This window comes from Zophobas morio, unplaced genomic scaffold (assembly GCF_036711695.1).
Source record: "Zophobas morio isolate AGI-343-1 ecotype UQ-CSIRO unplaced genomic scaffold, CSIRO_AGI_Zmor_V1 ptg000012l, whole genome shotgun sequence".
NCBI classification, from domain to species: Eukaryota; Metazoa; Arthropoda; class Insecta; order Coleoptera; family Tenebrionidae; genus Zophobas; species Zophobas morio.
Genome location: NW_026972117.1, coordinates 16,176,266 through 16,190,550, shown reverse-complemented (window position 1 = coordinate 16,190,550; position 14,285 = coordinate 16,176,266). Strand labels below are relative to the sequence as shown.

The 14,285-nt window shown below is 30.5% G+C and overlaps 1 protein-coding gene across 1 annotated transcript in view; it reads right to left on the bottom strand.

The window, feature by feature from the left end:
* The window catches only part of LOC135127903 (peptidyl-prolyl cis-trans isomerase FKBP2-like), a 114,272-nt gene that overhangs the window by 15,524 nt on the left and 84,463 nt on the right, over positions 1-14,285 (bottom strand). Inside the window, exon 2 of the mRNA XM_064054585.1 lies at positions 336-612. Within this exon, the coding sequence (XP_063910655.1) occupies positions 336-612 (277 nt within the window). The remainder of the gene's footprint in view (positions 1-335; positions 613-14,285) is intronic.

Below are 14,285 nucleotides of genomic sequence, written 5' to 3'. Positions count from 1 at the left end.
TCAACTGAACCGACAAATTTAGTCATCTATGAAAAAAGAAAACAATTAAATACGCCTTTAATTAATTAAAATAAATAACTAATGTTCAACTGCCGACATTTAAATTATGAAAACGGTTTTATTTAATAAAAAATGCTCGTTGTTTACCGTTGGCCAATAATGAAAGCGTTGAAAAAGTTTTTTTAGCTCTTCTAAATATTGCAGCAGAAAAAAAATCACTTAAAAACTGACTGCTCGAAGCTCATTCTTATTAGAAATTTAATACCGTACATGAATTTTTCACTAACAATACGTCAGCGAAATCCAAACACACGGTATAGCACACATGACCTCACCTCTTCTCTACTCAGCTGGTTATCCTTATCAAAATCGATTTCTTTGAACACGTTGGTAGTTGGTGGTGAATCCCCAATATTAATTAGTTCTACTTCGAACATAAGTGTGGCGCCACCTGGAATGACGTTTCCGGCGCCACGGTCGCCATAACCTAAGCTTGGAGGAATGGTCAGTTTTCGCTTCTCGCCTACACACATATCGAGTAGGCCTTGGTCCCAACCCTTAATTACTTGTCCGACACCCAACTGAAAACTGAAGGGTTGCTCGCGGTCCAAACTGTAACAAAATAATTAAATTAGCAAATAAATTCGGTTCGACAAAACGAAAAATTTTCGAAATATTTTTTGTCCCCGTCGGGAATTCCCGACGAGTCGCCCATGCGTACGACGCGTGATGAACGAGGTCAGTCGTACACTTTCACCACTGAAAGTTCACGAATACGTCATCAAATTGCTGTGCCGATTCTCGCACGAGCTTCCGGAAAGTAACGCGATTAAAACAAGGACGAATCGTTTCCGATTAACGCGAACTTTCCGCATCGCCAAATATTAAACGATTGGGAATTTTCAGCCCGAAGCAGTGGCTTTACGAAGAGCTTTTATGCAAATAATAGCCGAAGAAAAATGTTTTTGGAAAAACTGAGACGATTTGGCTGGGGTTGGAAACAATTCGGCGGGAATTCAATTTGGTTAATGAGCGTAAAAGCGTGATTAATTGTACATTACAATTTTACGGAGATAACACGGCTGTTAAAAGTTGGTTGGCGGTACTAATATGGATGAACACTGACTTGATTTAAAATTTAAAGACGGGTTTCTATTCCTACTAATCACTGCCGCAGATTAACGTTTGAATATTTGATGCGAGATACATTTGGTATTTGGTGTGTCTTATGGTTTATGTATTAGGCTAGAATGTGGACAGAACTGATTAAAAGCGTTTTTGCTGCGACTAGAAATGAATGAAAACACCGCTATTAGCACATTTAAATTTCATAACCCACGGTAAAATCGACTAAGTAAAAGTTGCAGTAGAAGAAAAGTTAATTTAAATATTTTGCAGATGACATCATCACTTGGAGAAAACTGAGAAGATAAATCATCGTGGTATTTTTTTTTGGCCATTCTCTTCGAGTAGGTGTACATACGAGCAATATCACACTTTGAATTACGTTTTAACTCTGCGAGCACAAGGCAGCAAAAACGGAAACGGGGATCCTACAGTTGCGCACTCTACAAGTCGTGAAATGTCCAAAAAAACTGACGAAATATTTGCAAGTAAATTAATCACAGCAAAGTAAATTAAAAACTTCATAAAACGTTTGATACGTGGTTATTCGTTTTCTCTAGCCGCTTTCCAAAGCAATTTACTGTTTCATTTTACACTGTTTTATCTACTATCCGGCGCAACGAACACCGCATTTACGTTTATTTTTGCACTTATTTATAGAGGCTAAAAATTCTCAACAAGTAAATAAATCACAAGTTGCTTATTATTTATGTATAGAGACTAAAAGTTCTCAATGAGTGAATAAATCACAACTTGTCTAATAAATTCCAACGAAAGAGACGTGCTAAAATTAATCTTAGTTTTCTCAAATGAAGACGACTTCAGTTATTTTTTTTAATAATTGTGATTTTTTTACTGTCTCAATTAAATTGAGACCTTTGTGCGATTTTTTGGGTGTTAGTTTAATTTAAGATTTATGTCCTTAATTTTGACTTTTGAAAGCCGTCTTTAATACAAGCTTTGAAACTTAAATTGGTACAGTTGGAACACGAGATCCACAATGAAACGTTATCCAACTTACAACATGAATTAAGAAACTTGGTGTCGAAGTAATAAAATACATATTTGGAACAACGCCGTAGCTTATGGCAAGTTATGTTCGAAGCGGATAATTTTTGTCTAAAATTAGTCCTATTAAGTTGGCAAAACGCGGGAATTAAAATAAAAATTAATATAATCAACGGTCGAAAAAAAATTAGTAGCTAAAATTTACATTACATTTTTTAAGTACCTACGCAAATGAATTACGCTCTTCCATCTTAATTACAGGCAGTTATTTAATTATTCTGGCTAAAATATGCCACAGAACATCGTACAGTGTGATAAAAAAAAACTTCTCACTGGACAAATTTCTAGTGCGAATTATTGCATCTCAAATGCAATGTTATGGTTCAGATCATGACGAATCTAAACGCCTGCAAAAACTGACCAATAAATAATACTTAAATAAAGTGCTATGGATCTACATTTATTTGGTTGTTCATTTTATTCTTCTGTACATTTCTTTTACAATTTTTGTTGTTTAAATTTTTTTTTGCCGAGTGTCTTCTATAGTGGTTTTACTATTTTCTCTTATTCTTCTTTCCACTATTTTCGCCAAGATTTTTCCTGGGATACTCCGATACCCCTGTAAATATTGCAAGTTCTCTTGTCCGTAATATTGCCCCGACTTCGAATCTTTTGATATCCTTATTTCTGTTTTTAAGACAAAAATGATAATTCATCTCCTCAAAATAAATGGATCGACTATCCGATCTGAAAATTGGCCCACGGAACTGAAAACCCTCAACAAATTGAATGCTCCAACCACAGTGCGGAATCTCGTGCTGTTTTGAAGTAAGGTATAATCGAATTTTAAAAAACTCTTTTCTAAGCCAAAAATGACACCTTTCCATAATTCGTCTCCCCAAACCAAACGGATCGACTATCGGTTCTGAAAATTGGCTTACGAAAATAAAAAGCCTCAAGGAATCCAATGCTTCAAACTGAAGTACTGAATTTTTTGTCGTTTTGAAGTTAGGTCTAGTTGAAATTGAAAAAAGGCCATTTTTAACCCAAAAATGACACCGTCCTATATTTTCGTCTCCAAACTAAATGGATCGACTTTCGATCAACTTTCCTTTTTTGATTTTACGATTTCTCAATTTTTCAGTTTTTTTGTTTCTCAGCTTTTGGACATTGCAGTTTTGGGATTTTTCAGTTTTTCTTTCATTTTTCAATTTCTCCAAATTTCAATTTTGGGATTTTTCAGTTAATTTATTATTCAATTTTTCTATTTTACAATTTCTCAATTTTTCAACTCCACGATTTTCAATTTTTCGATTTCTCAATTTTCCCATGTTCAATTTCATGTTCTTCCAATTTTTCTCCTCTTCAATTTTACGATTTTTAAATCTTTCGATTTTTCAATTTTTCAAATTTAATTTTATAAACTCTCAGTTTTTCGGTTTTTCATTTCAGTTTACCAATTTTTTTGGTTTTTAATTTTTGAGATTTTCAATTTTTTAGAGTTTTAATTTTTCGACCACTTTATTGGCTTTTTGACTTCTCAATTTTTCAATTTTTTAATTTCTCAGTTTTTGGACACTTCAGTTTTGAGATTTTTCAGTTTTTACATTTTTCAGTTTTTCTTTTATTTTTAAATTGTTCCAAATTTGAGTTCAGGGATTTTTCAGATTATTTATTATTCAATTTTTCGATTTCTCAATTTTCCGATGTTTCAATTTTGCGTTTTCCATTTTTTCTCCTTTACAATTTTACGATTTTTCAATTACTTTCGATACTTCGGCTTCACTTTTTTGATTTTTCGGTTTCCAAATTTTTTTCAATTTTTTAGATTCTGAGTTCTTTGATATTTCAATTTTTGGGATTTTTTAGTTGTTCCATTCGTCAGTTTTTCTTTCATTTTTCAGTTTTTCGATATTTCAGTTTTGGGATTTTTCAATATTTGCATTCTTCGACTTTTTTATTTTTGACTTCTGGATTTTTCGATGTGTCGATTTTTTTACTTTTTCGATTTTACAATTTTTCGGTTTTTAAATTTTAGATTTATTAAATTAAATTTTTTGATATTTTAATTTTTCAATATTTAGAATTTTCGATTTTTGGACTTCCCGGTTTTAGATTTTCTGTTTTTTTCAGTTGCCGTTTTTTCAAAATTTCGATTTTTCAATTTTTCAAATTTGACTTTTAATAAACTCTCGATTTTTCGATTTTTTAAATAATCGATGTTTTGATTTTCCCATTTCTTGACTTTCGAGTGTTCCGATTTTCCTGTTCTTCAATTCTTTAATTTTGAGATTTTTCAGATTTTTGATTTTTCATTTTTTCGACTTTTTAAGGTTTAGATACTTTTTGATTTTTCGATTTCTCAATTTTCCAATTTCTTTATTTCTCAATTTTTGGACATTGCAGTTTTGGGATTTTTCAGTTTATTTATTATTCAATTTTTCTATTTTAAAATTTCTCAATTTTTCAGTTCCAGGATTTTCAATTTTCCCATGTTCAATTTCACGTTCTTTCATCTTTCGATTTTTCAATTTTTCAATTTTTTTAGGTTTTTGATTTTTGAGTTTTTCAATTCTTTAAAGTTTTAATGTTTCGACTTCACTTTATTGACTTTTTGATTTCTCAATTTTGTTCAATTTTTTAATTTCTCAGTTCTTGGACATTTCAGTTTTGAGATTTTTCAGTTTTTACATTCTTCAGTTTTTCTTTTATTTATCAATTTTTCGATTTCTCAATTTTCCGATGTTTCAATTCTGCGTTTTCCAATTTTTCTCCCTTTCAATTTTACGATTTTGAAATATTTCGGTTAAGTTTTTTGAAATATTTCGGTTAAGTTTTTTCAAATTTTTTGACTTTCAATAAACTCTCAATTTTTCGATTTTTTAAATAATCGATGTTTTGATTTTCCCATTTTTTGACTTTCGAGTGTTTCGATTTTCCTGTTCTTCAATTCTTTAATTTTTCGATTTTTCAGGTTTTTGATTTTTCATTTTTTCGACTTTTTAAGGTTTAGATACTTCGACTTCACTTTTTTGATTTTTCGATTTCTCAATTTTTCTATTTTAAAATTTCTCAATTTTTCAGTTCCACGATTTTCAATTTTCCCATGTTCAATTTCACGTTCTTTCAATTTTTCTCCTCTTAAATTTTACGATTTTTAATCTTTCGATTTTTCAATTGGGATTTTTCAATATTTGCATTCTTCGACTTTTTTATTTTTGACTTCTGGATTTTACAATTTTTCGGTTTTTGAATTTTAAATTTTTCAATTTTTTGATATTTTAATTTTTCAATATATAAAATTTTCTATTTTTCGATTTCCCGATTTTTCATTTTAGTTCTTCGGTATCTCAATTTTTCAAGTTTTTAATTTTTCAAATGTTTCGATTTCTTCATGTTTTAGATTTCCTGTTTTTCAGTTGCCGATTTTTCAAAATTTCGATTTTTCAATTTTGCAAATTTGACTTTTAATAAACTCTCAATTTTTCGATTTTTCAAATAATCGATGTTTTGATTTTCCCATTTCTTGACTTTCGAGTATTTTAATCTTCCTGTTCTTCAATTCTTTGTTTTTCGATTTTTCAGGTTTTTGATTTTTCATTTTTTCGATTTTTTAAGATTTAGATACTTCGACTTCACTTTTTTGATTTTTCGATTTCTCAATTTTTCAGTTTTTTAGACTCTGAGTTTTTGGATATTTCAGTTTTCAGATTTTTCAGTTTTTCCATTTTTCAGCTTTACTTTCATTTTTCAATTTTTCGATTTTCAAATTTTAGATTTTTCAATTTCTTGATGTTTTAATTTTACATTTCAGTACTATATTACAGTTTTCGAATTTTTCAAATGTTTCGATTTCTTAATCTATCGATTTTTTGGTTTCTCAGTTTTAGATTTTCTGTTTTTCAATTGTCGTATTTTTAAATTTTCGATTTTTCAATTTTTCAAATTTAACTTTTATAAACGATATCGATTTTTAACTTCTGGATTTGTCGATGTGTCTATCTTTTTATTTTTCGATTTTTTAATTTTTCGTTTTTTCAACTTTTCAATTTATCAGTTTTTTCCAGTTTTCCATTTTTTCGTTTTGTTATTTTTCTGCTTTTCCAATTTTTCAACTTTTAACTTTTTGTTCTTTCGATTTCTCAATTTTTCGACTTCATGATTTTTCGATTTCTCGATCTTTTGAACTTTCGATTTCTCAGTACTTCAATTTTTCAATTTTTGGAATTTTAAAATTTTTTGATTTCTCGATTATCGAGATTTAGAATTTTCGATATTTTGATTGTCAATTTCTCAATTTTTCAATTTTTAACTGTTTGATTTTTCGATTTTGGCCGATTTCGGTTTCCCAATTTTCGACTTTTCGACTCCTCGATCTCTTGAACTTTTGATTTTTTGATTGTTTCATTTTTTGGTTTTTCGATTTTCCAGTTTTTCGATGTTTCGCTTTTTTAAATTTGAGAGTTTCGATTTCTCCATTCTCCGTTATTCGGTTTTTATATTTTAGATTTTTGAATTTTACATTTTTTCGATTTTCTGATGTTTCATTTTTCGGTTTTCAGTTCTTCGATATTTCGATTGTTCAATTCTTCGGTTTTACGATTTTTTAATGTATCGATTTTTGAATTTTAAATTTTTCAATCCTTTGATATTTTAATTATTCAATTTTTCGTTTTTTCAGCTTTTCGATTTATCAGTTTTTCAATTTATAACTTTTGATTTTATTGTGGCCTATTTCGGTTTCTCAGTCTTTTCCAGTTTTCCATTTTTTCGTTTTGTCATTTCTCTCTTTTTCCAATTTTTCAACTTTTAACTTTTTGTTCTTTCGAGTTCTCAAATTTTCGATTTTTCGACTTCATGATTTTTCGATTTCTCGATCTTTTGACGTATCGATTTCTCAGTATTTCAATTTTTCAATTTTTGGAATTTTTAAATTTTTTGATTTCTCGATTTATCGAGATTTGGAGTTTTCAATATTTTGATTGTCAATTTCTCAATTTTTCAATTTTTAACTGTTCGATTTTTCGATTTTGGCCGATTTCGGTTTCCCAATTGTTCGACTTTTCGCCCCCTCGATCTCTCGAACCTTTGATTTTTTAATTTTTTGGTTTTTCGATTTTTCAGTTTTTTGATGTTTCGCTTTTTCAGTTATCCGATTTTTGAATTTTTCGATTTTTTATATTTGAGAGTTTTGATTTCTCGATTTTTCGTATGTTTCATTTTTCGGTTTTCAGTTCTTCGATATTTCGATTGTTCAATTTTTCGGTTTTACGATTTTTTAATGTATCGATTTTTAAATTTTGGATTTTTCAATCTTCTGATATTTTAATTTTTCAATTTTTCGTTTTTTCAGCTTTTCGATTTATCAGTTTTTCAATTTATAACTTTTGATTTTTTATTGTGGCATACTTCAGTTTCTCAGTTTTTTCCAGTTTTCCATTTTTTCGTTTTGTTATTTTTCTGCTTTTCCAATTTTTCAACTTTTAAGTTTTTGTTCTTTCGATTTCTCAATTTTCGATTTTTCGACTTCATGACTTTTCGATTTCTCGATCTTTTGACGTTTCGATTTCTCAGGATTTCAATTTTTCAATTTTTGGAATTTTTAAATTTTCTTTAATTGTCAATTTCTCAATTTTTCAATTTTTAATTGTTCGATTTTTCGATTTTGGCCGATTTCGGTTTCCCAATTATTCGACTTTTCGACTTCTCGATCTCTTGAAAATTTTGATTTTTTCATTTTTTGGTTTTTCGATTTTCCAGTTTTTCGATGTTTCACTTTTTCAGTTATTCGATTTTTCAATTTTTCGATTTTTTAAATTTGGGAGTTTCGATTTCTCGATTTTTCTTTATTCGGTTTTTATATTTTAGATTTTTGAATTTTACATTTTTTCGATTTTCTGATGTTTCATTTTTCGGCTTTCAGTTCTTCGATATTTCGATTGTTCGATTTTTCGGTTTTACGATTTTATAATGTATCGAGTTTTGAATTTTAGATTTTTCAATCTTTTGATATTTTAATTCTTCAATTTTTCGTTTTTTCAGCTTTTCGATCAATCAGTTTTTCAATTTATAACTTTTGATTTTTTATTGTGGTCTATTTCAGTTTCTCAGTTTTTTCCAGTTTTCCACTTTTTCGTTTTGTTATTTTTCTGCTTTTCCAATTTTTCAACATTTAACTTTTTGTTCTTTCGATTTCTCAATTTTTCGATTTTTCGACTTCATGATTTTTCGATTTCTCGATTTTTGACCTTTTGATTTCTCAGTATTTCAATTTTTCAATTTTTGGAATTTTTCAATTTTTTGATTTCTCGATTTATCGAGATTTGGAGTTTTCGATATTTTGATTGTCAGTTTCTCAATTTTTCAATTTTTAACTTTTCGATTTTCCAGTTTTTCGATATTTCGCTTTTTCAGTTATCCAATTTTTAAATTTTAGATTTTTGAATTTTACATTTTTTCGATTTTCTGATGTTTCATTTTTTGATTTTCAGTTCTTCGATATTTCGATTGTTCAATTTTTCGGTTTTACGAATTTTTAATGTTTCGATTTTTAGATTTCCCGTTTTTTCGAATTTTCGATTACTTATTTTAATTTTTCATTTTTTTTCTCAGTGTTAATATCATACAGTGTGTCGAAAATAACCACAAAAATTGTCACTAAAAACATTTAAAAATTCATACAAAGTAGAACACAATGTTTCCAAAACATAAAAACAACTACATTTTCCCGAAAAAAATCTTCTTAGTTTAAGACGTTTTGCTAGTATAAAACACAACTAAGGAATTAATTCTTAGTTAAACAAAAACTAGTTGCATGTCAAAATCGAGTGAAACATGTGACATAATAAAACCAACCAAATCGGTTCTGAATGCTCTTAGAGTCGACACTGGCCTGAGCGCGCTCTGGTCTGTAGATCAAACAAGTTCTCAAGCGACGAAGTACTACTGTCAATAGAATCACAGGGTCCGGTAAAGTGTTTTAACCATTGATATAATAAAGGAGTGGATGGAGCCTTGTATACGTTTCCATACGCAGGCGAGTGTAATCAACATAAGAGAGAAATAGCTAGACCGGTTATGCGTCAGTGGGGAAAGGACGGCTGACTGGGTGTCACGTGCTGAGTGGCAAGAAACGCTTCATTTGCACGGGAATTAATACGTTTTCTTCCGAATTTGTTCAAACAAATTATTATAACAAACGTTTATTAATGAAAACTATATTTTCACAGCTTACATTATAATTATATATAATCTAAAATAACAGAAATCGTGTTAAGCGATGGAAATCCTCTTTTAATAAAATGAAATGTGTGCAGAATCTACAATACATTACGAATTCAGTTAATACAACAATCTTCTACAAGTTACCGAAATCTAATAGTGTACAATAATTGTTTTTTCAAGCTAACATTTGGAAATCTGAATTTTTAGGATAAAGGTAATTAAACTTTCGGAAAAACTAACAGTTTGACTAATTTAATTAAACATATTAAATTGTGTGAATTCTCTACCAAGATCAATTTTTTAAATTCACGTACAATTAACTAACACAATAACCAAAAATGAGTTAAAAAATAATAATATTGATTAATGAGTAAAGTAAGTGTGTTTAGGTACCTTGTTGGAAATGAACGCCTTCGCTTAAGTATTCTTCTGGTTTTTTATTTTTGCATAAATGTTCAGGAAAATTAAAGACGCTGGGAATAACATCTTTCTTCAATTGTCTTTTACCAAAATGGATTATGAAATCTGATTCTAGAAAATGTTTTCCACAAATACGAGTATTTTCAGTAGGTATAAAATCCTCCCTTTTTGTAGCTATAATCCATTTTTTTCGTAATTCGGGATGTTTAGGGAATCTAACAAAATTTTTATATTATGCGAAATCCTTCGTTTGTATACAACATGTAATTACTACCTGTGAAATGAAATAAAATTGCTTCCGTTTGCACGTTCCGTGCAGTTATATGCACAACACGATTTCACCATATTTAACAAATAGTTCGATAAAATGCAACCTAAGAACACTACTAATTTGAATAATTGTAACTTGAGTCCACTAACGTAATTTTGCAAACAAACCACCTTCACACACCATGCGAGAACACGAAAGAAACCTCCCAGAAACACATTGCCGGGCAGTTTCGCGCCAATGTGTTGCCACCCAAAGAAACCCATCTCTGTCCGACTGTGTTGACAACGCGCATCTCTCTCTAAGTTATTTCCATATAATATTATTTCTATGGTTTTAACAAACTTAGTGAAGTGATATTCTCGAAAGCTCTCCTGAACGGTTCGCAAATAGTTGACTGGAGGAATTTCTGTCTTCATCAAAAAAGTAGTCGTGTAAGACGAAATTTAGCTACCAGCTTACATTTCCATATCCACGATACCAAAATCTCGTTAAAAATAAACTTCCGAAAATGTGTTAATCATAAATTTGAAGTTTGAAGAAAGATATTCCAAACTGTTGCATTTTCCTTGGCAGCAGTCCCACCGAGTTGCGGTTTTCACCGCCGCCCTTAAAATTCCCTAAACTGCCCTCTCGCCCTCTAACCTTACGCGATTCCGCGTTATTTATAATGTCCTCGCCGCCCTTGCCGTTCTTATAATAACGAAACTTTTTAAGATCGCGGCGCAATGTAACGACACGACAGAGACGAACTTTTGCCTTAAAAAAAGGAAACCCACAGCGCTTACTGCGATTAATATTTAAGTGCGTCGCGCTGTGCGTTCGGGGGTGGTTTTTGGCAGTCGCTATCTCGCCAGCGACAAGACAAAAGGTTTTAAATATTCACGATGTCATGCATAGGAAAAAATTCTCCCAGATATAACAGGCTAATTCGCCGATACGACAGCGTTCAAGCTCCAGCTTAATACCCGATGAACATTACTTTAGATGTTTGCTTTGGAAAGTCGGCGAGCTCGAACGGGTCTCCGAAGATGTGCCGTACTACATCACGTTGAAAAATTCAAATGCAGAGAGTCGGAGACGAGAGCTTAGTTTATTGATGTAGTGGAAGAGTTCGGCCCTGACCATTAGCTGGCCCGGTTACGAAAGTGGTTAGACGTGTTCGATGTCGACAGCGTGGTCCGAAAGCGATTAATTGAGAAATTCCGATGGGGATTGGGGGCTAAATGTGGGACAGGTGCATGCGAAAAGAGGACGATTTGTAATTTTAAACCAGTCGTATATTTTCAGCGGTACAAGTCCAAGGAGCAAGAAATTATCGTGATTAATCGATGAAAGTTGGAAGATCAAGTTTCTAAATGTTTCAATATGTACAATTGTGTGTAATATATAATACAAGTTTTAAAATTTCTCGACGTTTCATGGCCCCTAAGATACGAAAGAATAGGTCTCCCGTTTCCCTCTGTCAGTCGTCTGCTTGTCGTCTATCGTCTGTCTGTCATCTATCGTCTCTCAATCTGTGTCGATTTTTATTAGACAAATAATCTCCGAAACTACCGAACTGATTGTTTTTTTGACAAAACAAAAATGTCATACTTGATGAAACGATAAACATCAACGTATGTCCATACTTTTTATTACAACGAAATCGAACAACAAGAGTTCAATCAATTCAGTTTCTCAGTAAAAGCACACAATAATGACCTTTAAAAAACCATTTTCACTCTGATATTTGGTCCTTTCTATACACAAAAACGCCATAAGTAAACAGGAAATAAAACTTTGCCTGTATATTCACCCCCACATGTTCGCTCTCCTTCCGATATTTACGAAGTTCATTCACCAACCATTGAAAAAAGCAACACACAAACGCATTTCCACTCGTTAATCCAGGATTTCGTTACCTAATTTCCCCCAGAATTTACTGACGTGGAGTATTTAATTTTTTGAAGAAAGGCAAAGTTGTTCCTTTGAAGTTAATTTTAAAATTTAAAATTAAATTTGATACTTTCTAGAAAATCAGAATTGTTTGCAGTACACGAGATGTTAAATGATTTTGTCGGACTGAAAAGTGATTTAGTCCTACTTTTTAAACAATAGTTAAATAAAAAGACTGCGTAGACGTTATTTATCAAAGCAAACAAAATCATCTGGCCGTAGTAAATATTCCGCATGGAAAGACAAACAGAAATTGAATAAATTGTCACAAATGTAAATGTCAGCATGTCGTGTATGTCGTAATGGATGTAGACAAAAAAAGCATAAAAATTTAATTAAAAAGGTCTTCGTAGCTTCAGGGAAACTGAAACAATGGAAAATAAAGTCATCACGACTAATGAAATGATGGTCAGAGATCTTTGTAACATGAAAAACCGACAAGGATATTTTTTTTAATATGTTAATTTTATTGTAGGTTTTCATAGTTCGTTTATTGTTTTGAAGATTTTTGTTTGCCATCATTTTAAAAAGTTTTACAGTTCTGTATGAAACCATGCATGAAAAAACGCCACAAAAGACAAAAGGATGTCTAGAAGAAAATTCGATATAACTCTTAAAGACGTAGCCGGAAAAGGTGGAAAGTCAAACAATCTTAACCCAGATCAGCAGAATCAAGAATAATGTTTAAGTTTTAAGTAAGAAAATATTGACTTTAATTATTAGAAAAACACGAAGTGGCGATTTTCCCGCGTCTTTGGCCACAGCCAAAATTACAAAATGTACCGATTTATTTTCAGACGTATTATTTTTATTGATGAAAAAATCTGGTGACTGGCTACTTTCATGTTTTTCGACGTTTCCCCTAAAGAAATAACGTAGTCCTCCTTTTGGGGTTTATGAATCAGTGTTGAATTTTTAACTTGGGCATCGAAATTTTTGGGAAAAAAGTAAAAATTGTGTTTTTGTATTTTTAGATTTCCCAATTTCTCGATTTTCAATCTGTCGATTACTCAATTTTTTAATACTTGGGATTTTTCAGTTCAGACCCTTCAATCTTTCGATTTTTAAATTTATCTTTTGTCGAGTTTCCGACTTTTCAATGCTTCGATTTTTCAGTTTTCAATTCTTCAATTTTTGCGATTTTTCGGGTTTTTGATTTTTCAATTTTTCGAATTTTCGATGTTTCAACTTTCGTTTTCTCAATTTTTCGATATTTCAGTTTTGGGACCTTTTTATTTCATAATTCAATTTTTCGATTTCTCAATACATATTTCAATTTTACGACTTTTCGATTTGTAATTTTTCGATGTCACATCTGGGATTTTTCACATTTTCGATTCTTCCATTTTTCAATTTTTTGATTCCGATTTTTTAATTATTGGAACTTTCGATTTTTGGACTTTTCGATTTCTCGATGTTTCAGTTTCCGTTTTCTCATTTTTCGATATTTCAGTTTTGGAATTTTTCAGTTCTTTTATTCTTCAATTTTTCGATTTCTCAAATTTTCAAGTTCTAGTTTTTTAATTTTTCGATATTTTAGAGTTGAAATTTTTCAATTTTTCGAATCCCTAATTTCTCGATTCCTCAATTTTTCAATTTCTCGATTTCTTCACTTTTCCATTTTTAAATTTCTTCTTTTTTCGATTTCTGAATTTCCCAGTATATCGATTTTTTCCCAATTCTTGATTTCTCGCATTTTCAATGTTTCGATTTTCAATTCTTAAACTTTTTACATTTCGTTTTTTGATATTTTCAATTCTCGATCTTTAGATTTTTTGATTTTTAAAATGTTTCAATATTTCGATTTCTCGATTTATCAAGATATTTCGATTTTTCCATCCTTCAATGTTTCGGTTTTTGAATTTTTCAATTTCTCGAATTTTTGGATCTTGCATTTTTTAATTTTCCAATTTTTCGACTTCTCGATTTCTCAATTTTTCAATTTTTCGATATTCCAGTTTTCGGATTTCCAGTTTTTCGATTCTCCACTTTTTCTTCCATTTTTCACTATTTCGATATTTACATTTTCCGATTCCTCAATTAATCGATTTTTCGATTTTTCACCTCGTCGATATTTTTTTTTTTTTGAATTCTCAAGTTTCACATTTTTCAGTTGTTTGATGTTTCGATCTTTCGACTACTCAAATTTAGATTTTTTGGTTTTTCAATTTTGCGATTTCTCGATTTATCGATGTTTCGATTTTTTCTATTGTTCATATTCTCGATTTTTCGAATTATCGATTTTGGCCCATTTGGATTCCTCAATTTCTCGATATGTATTTCGGTTTTTAAATTTTTCAAT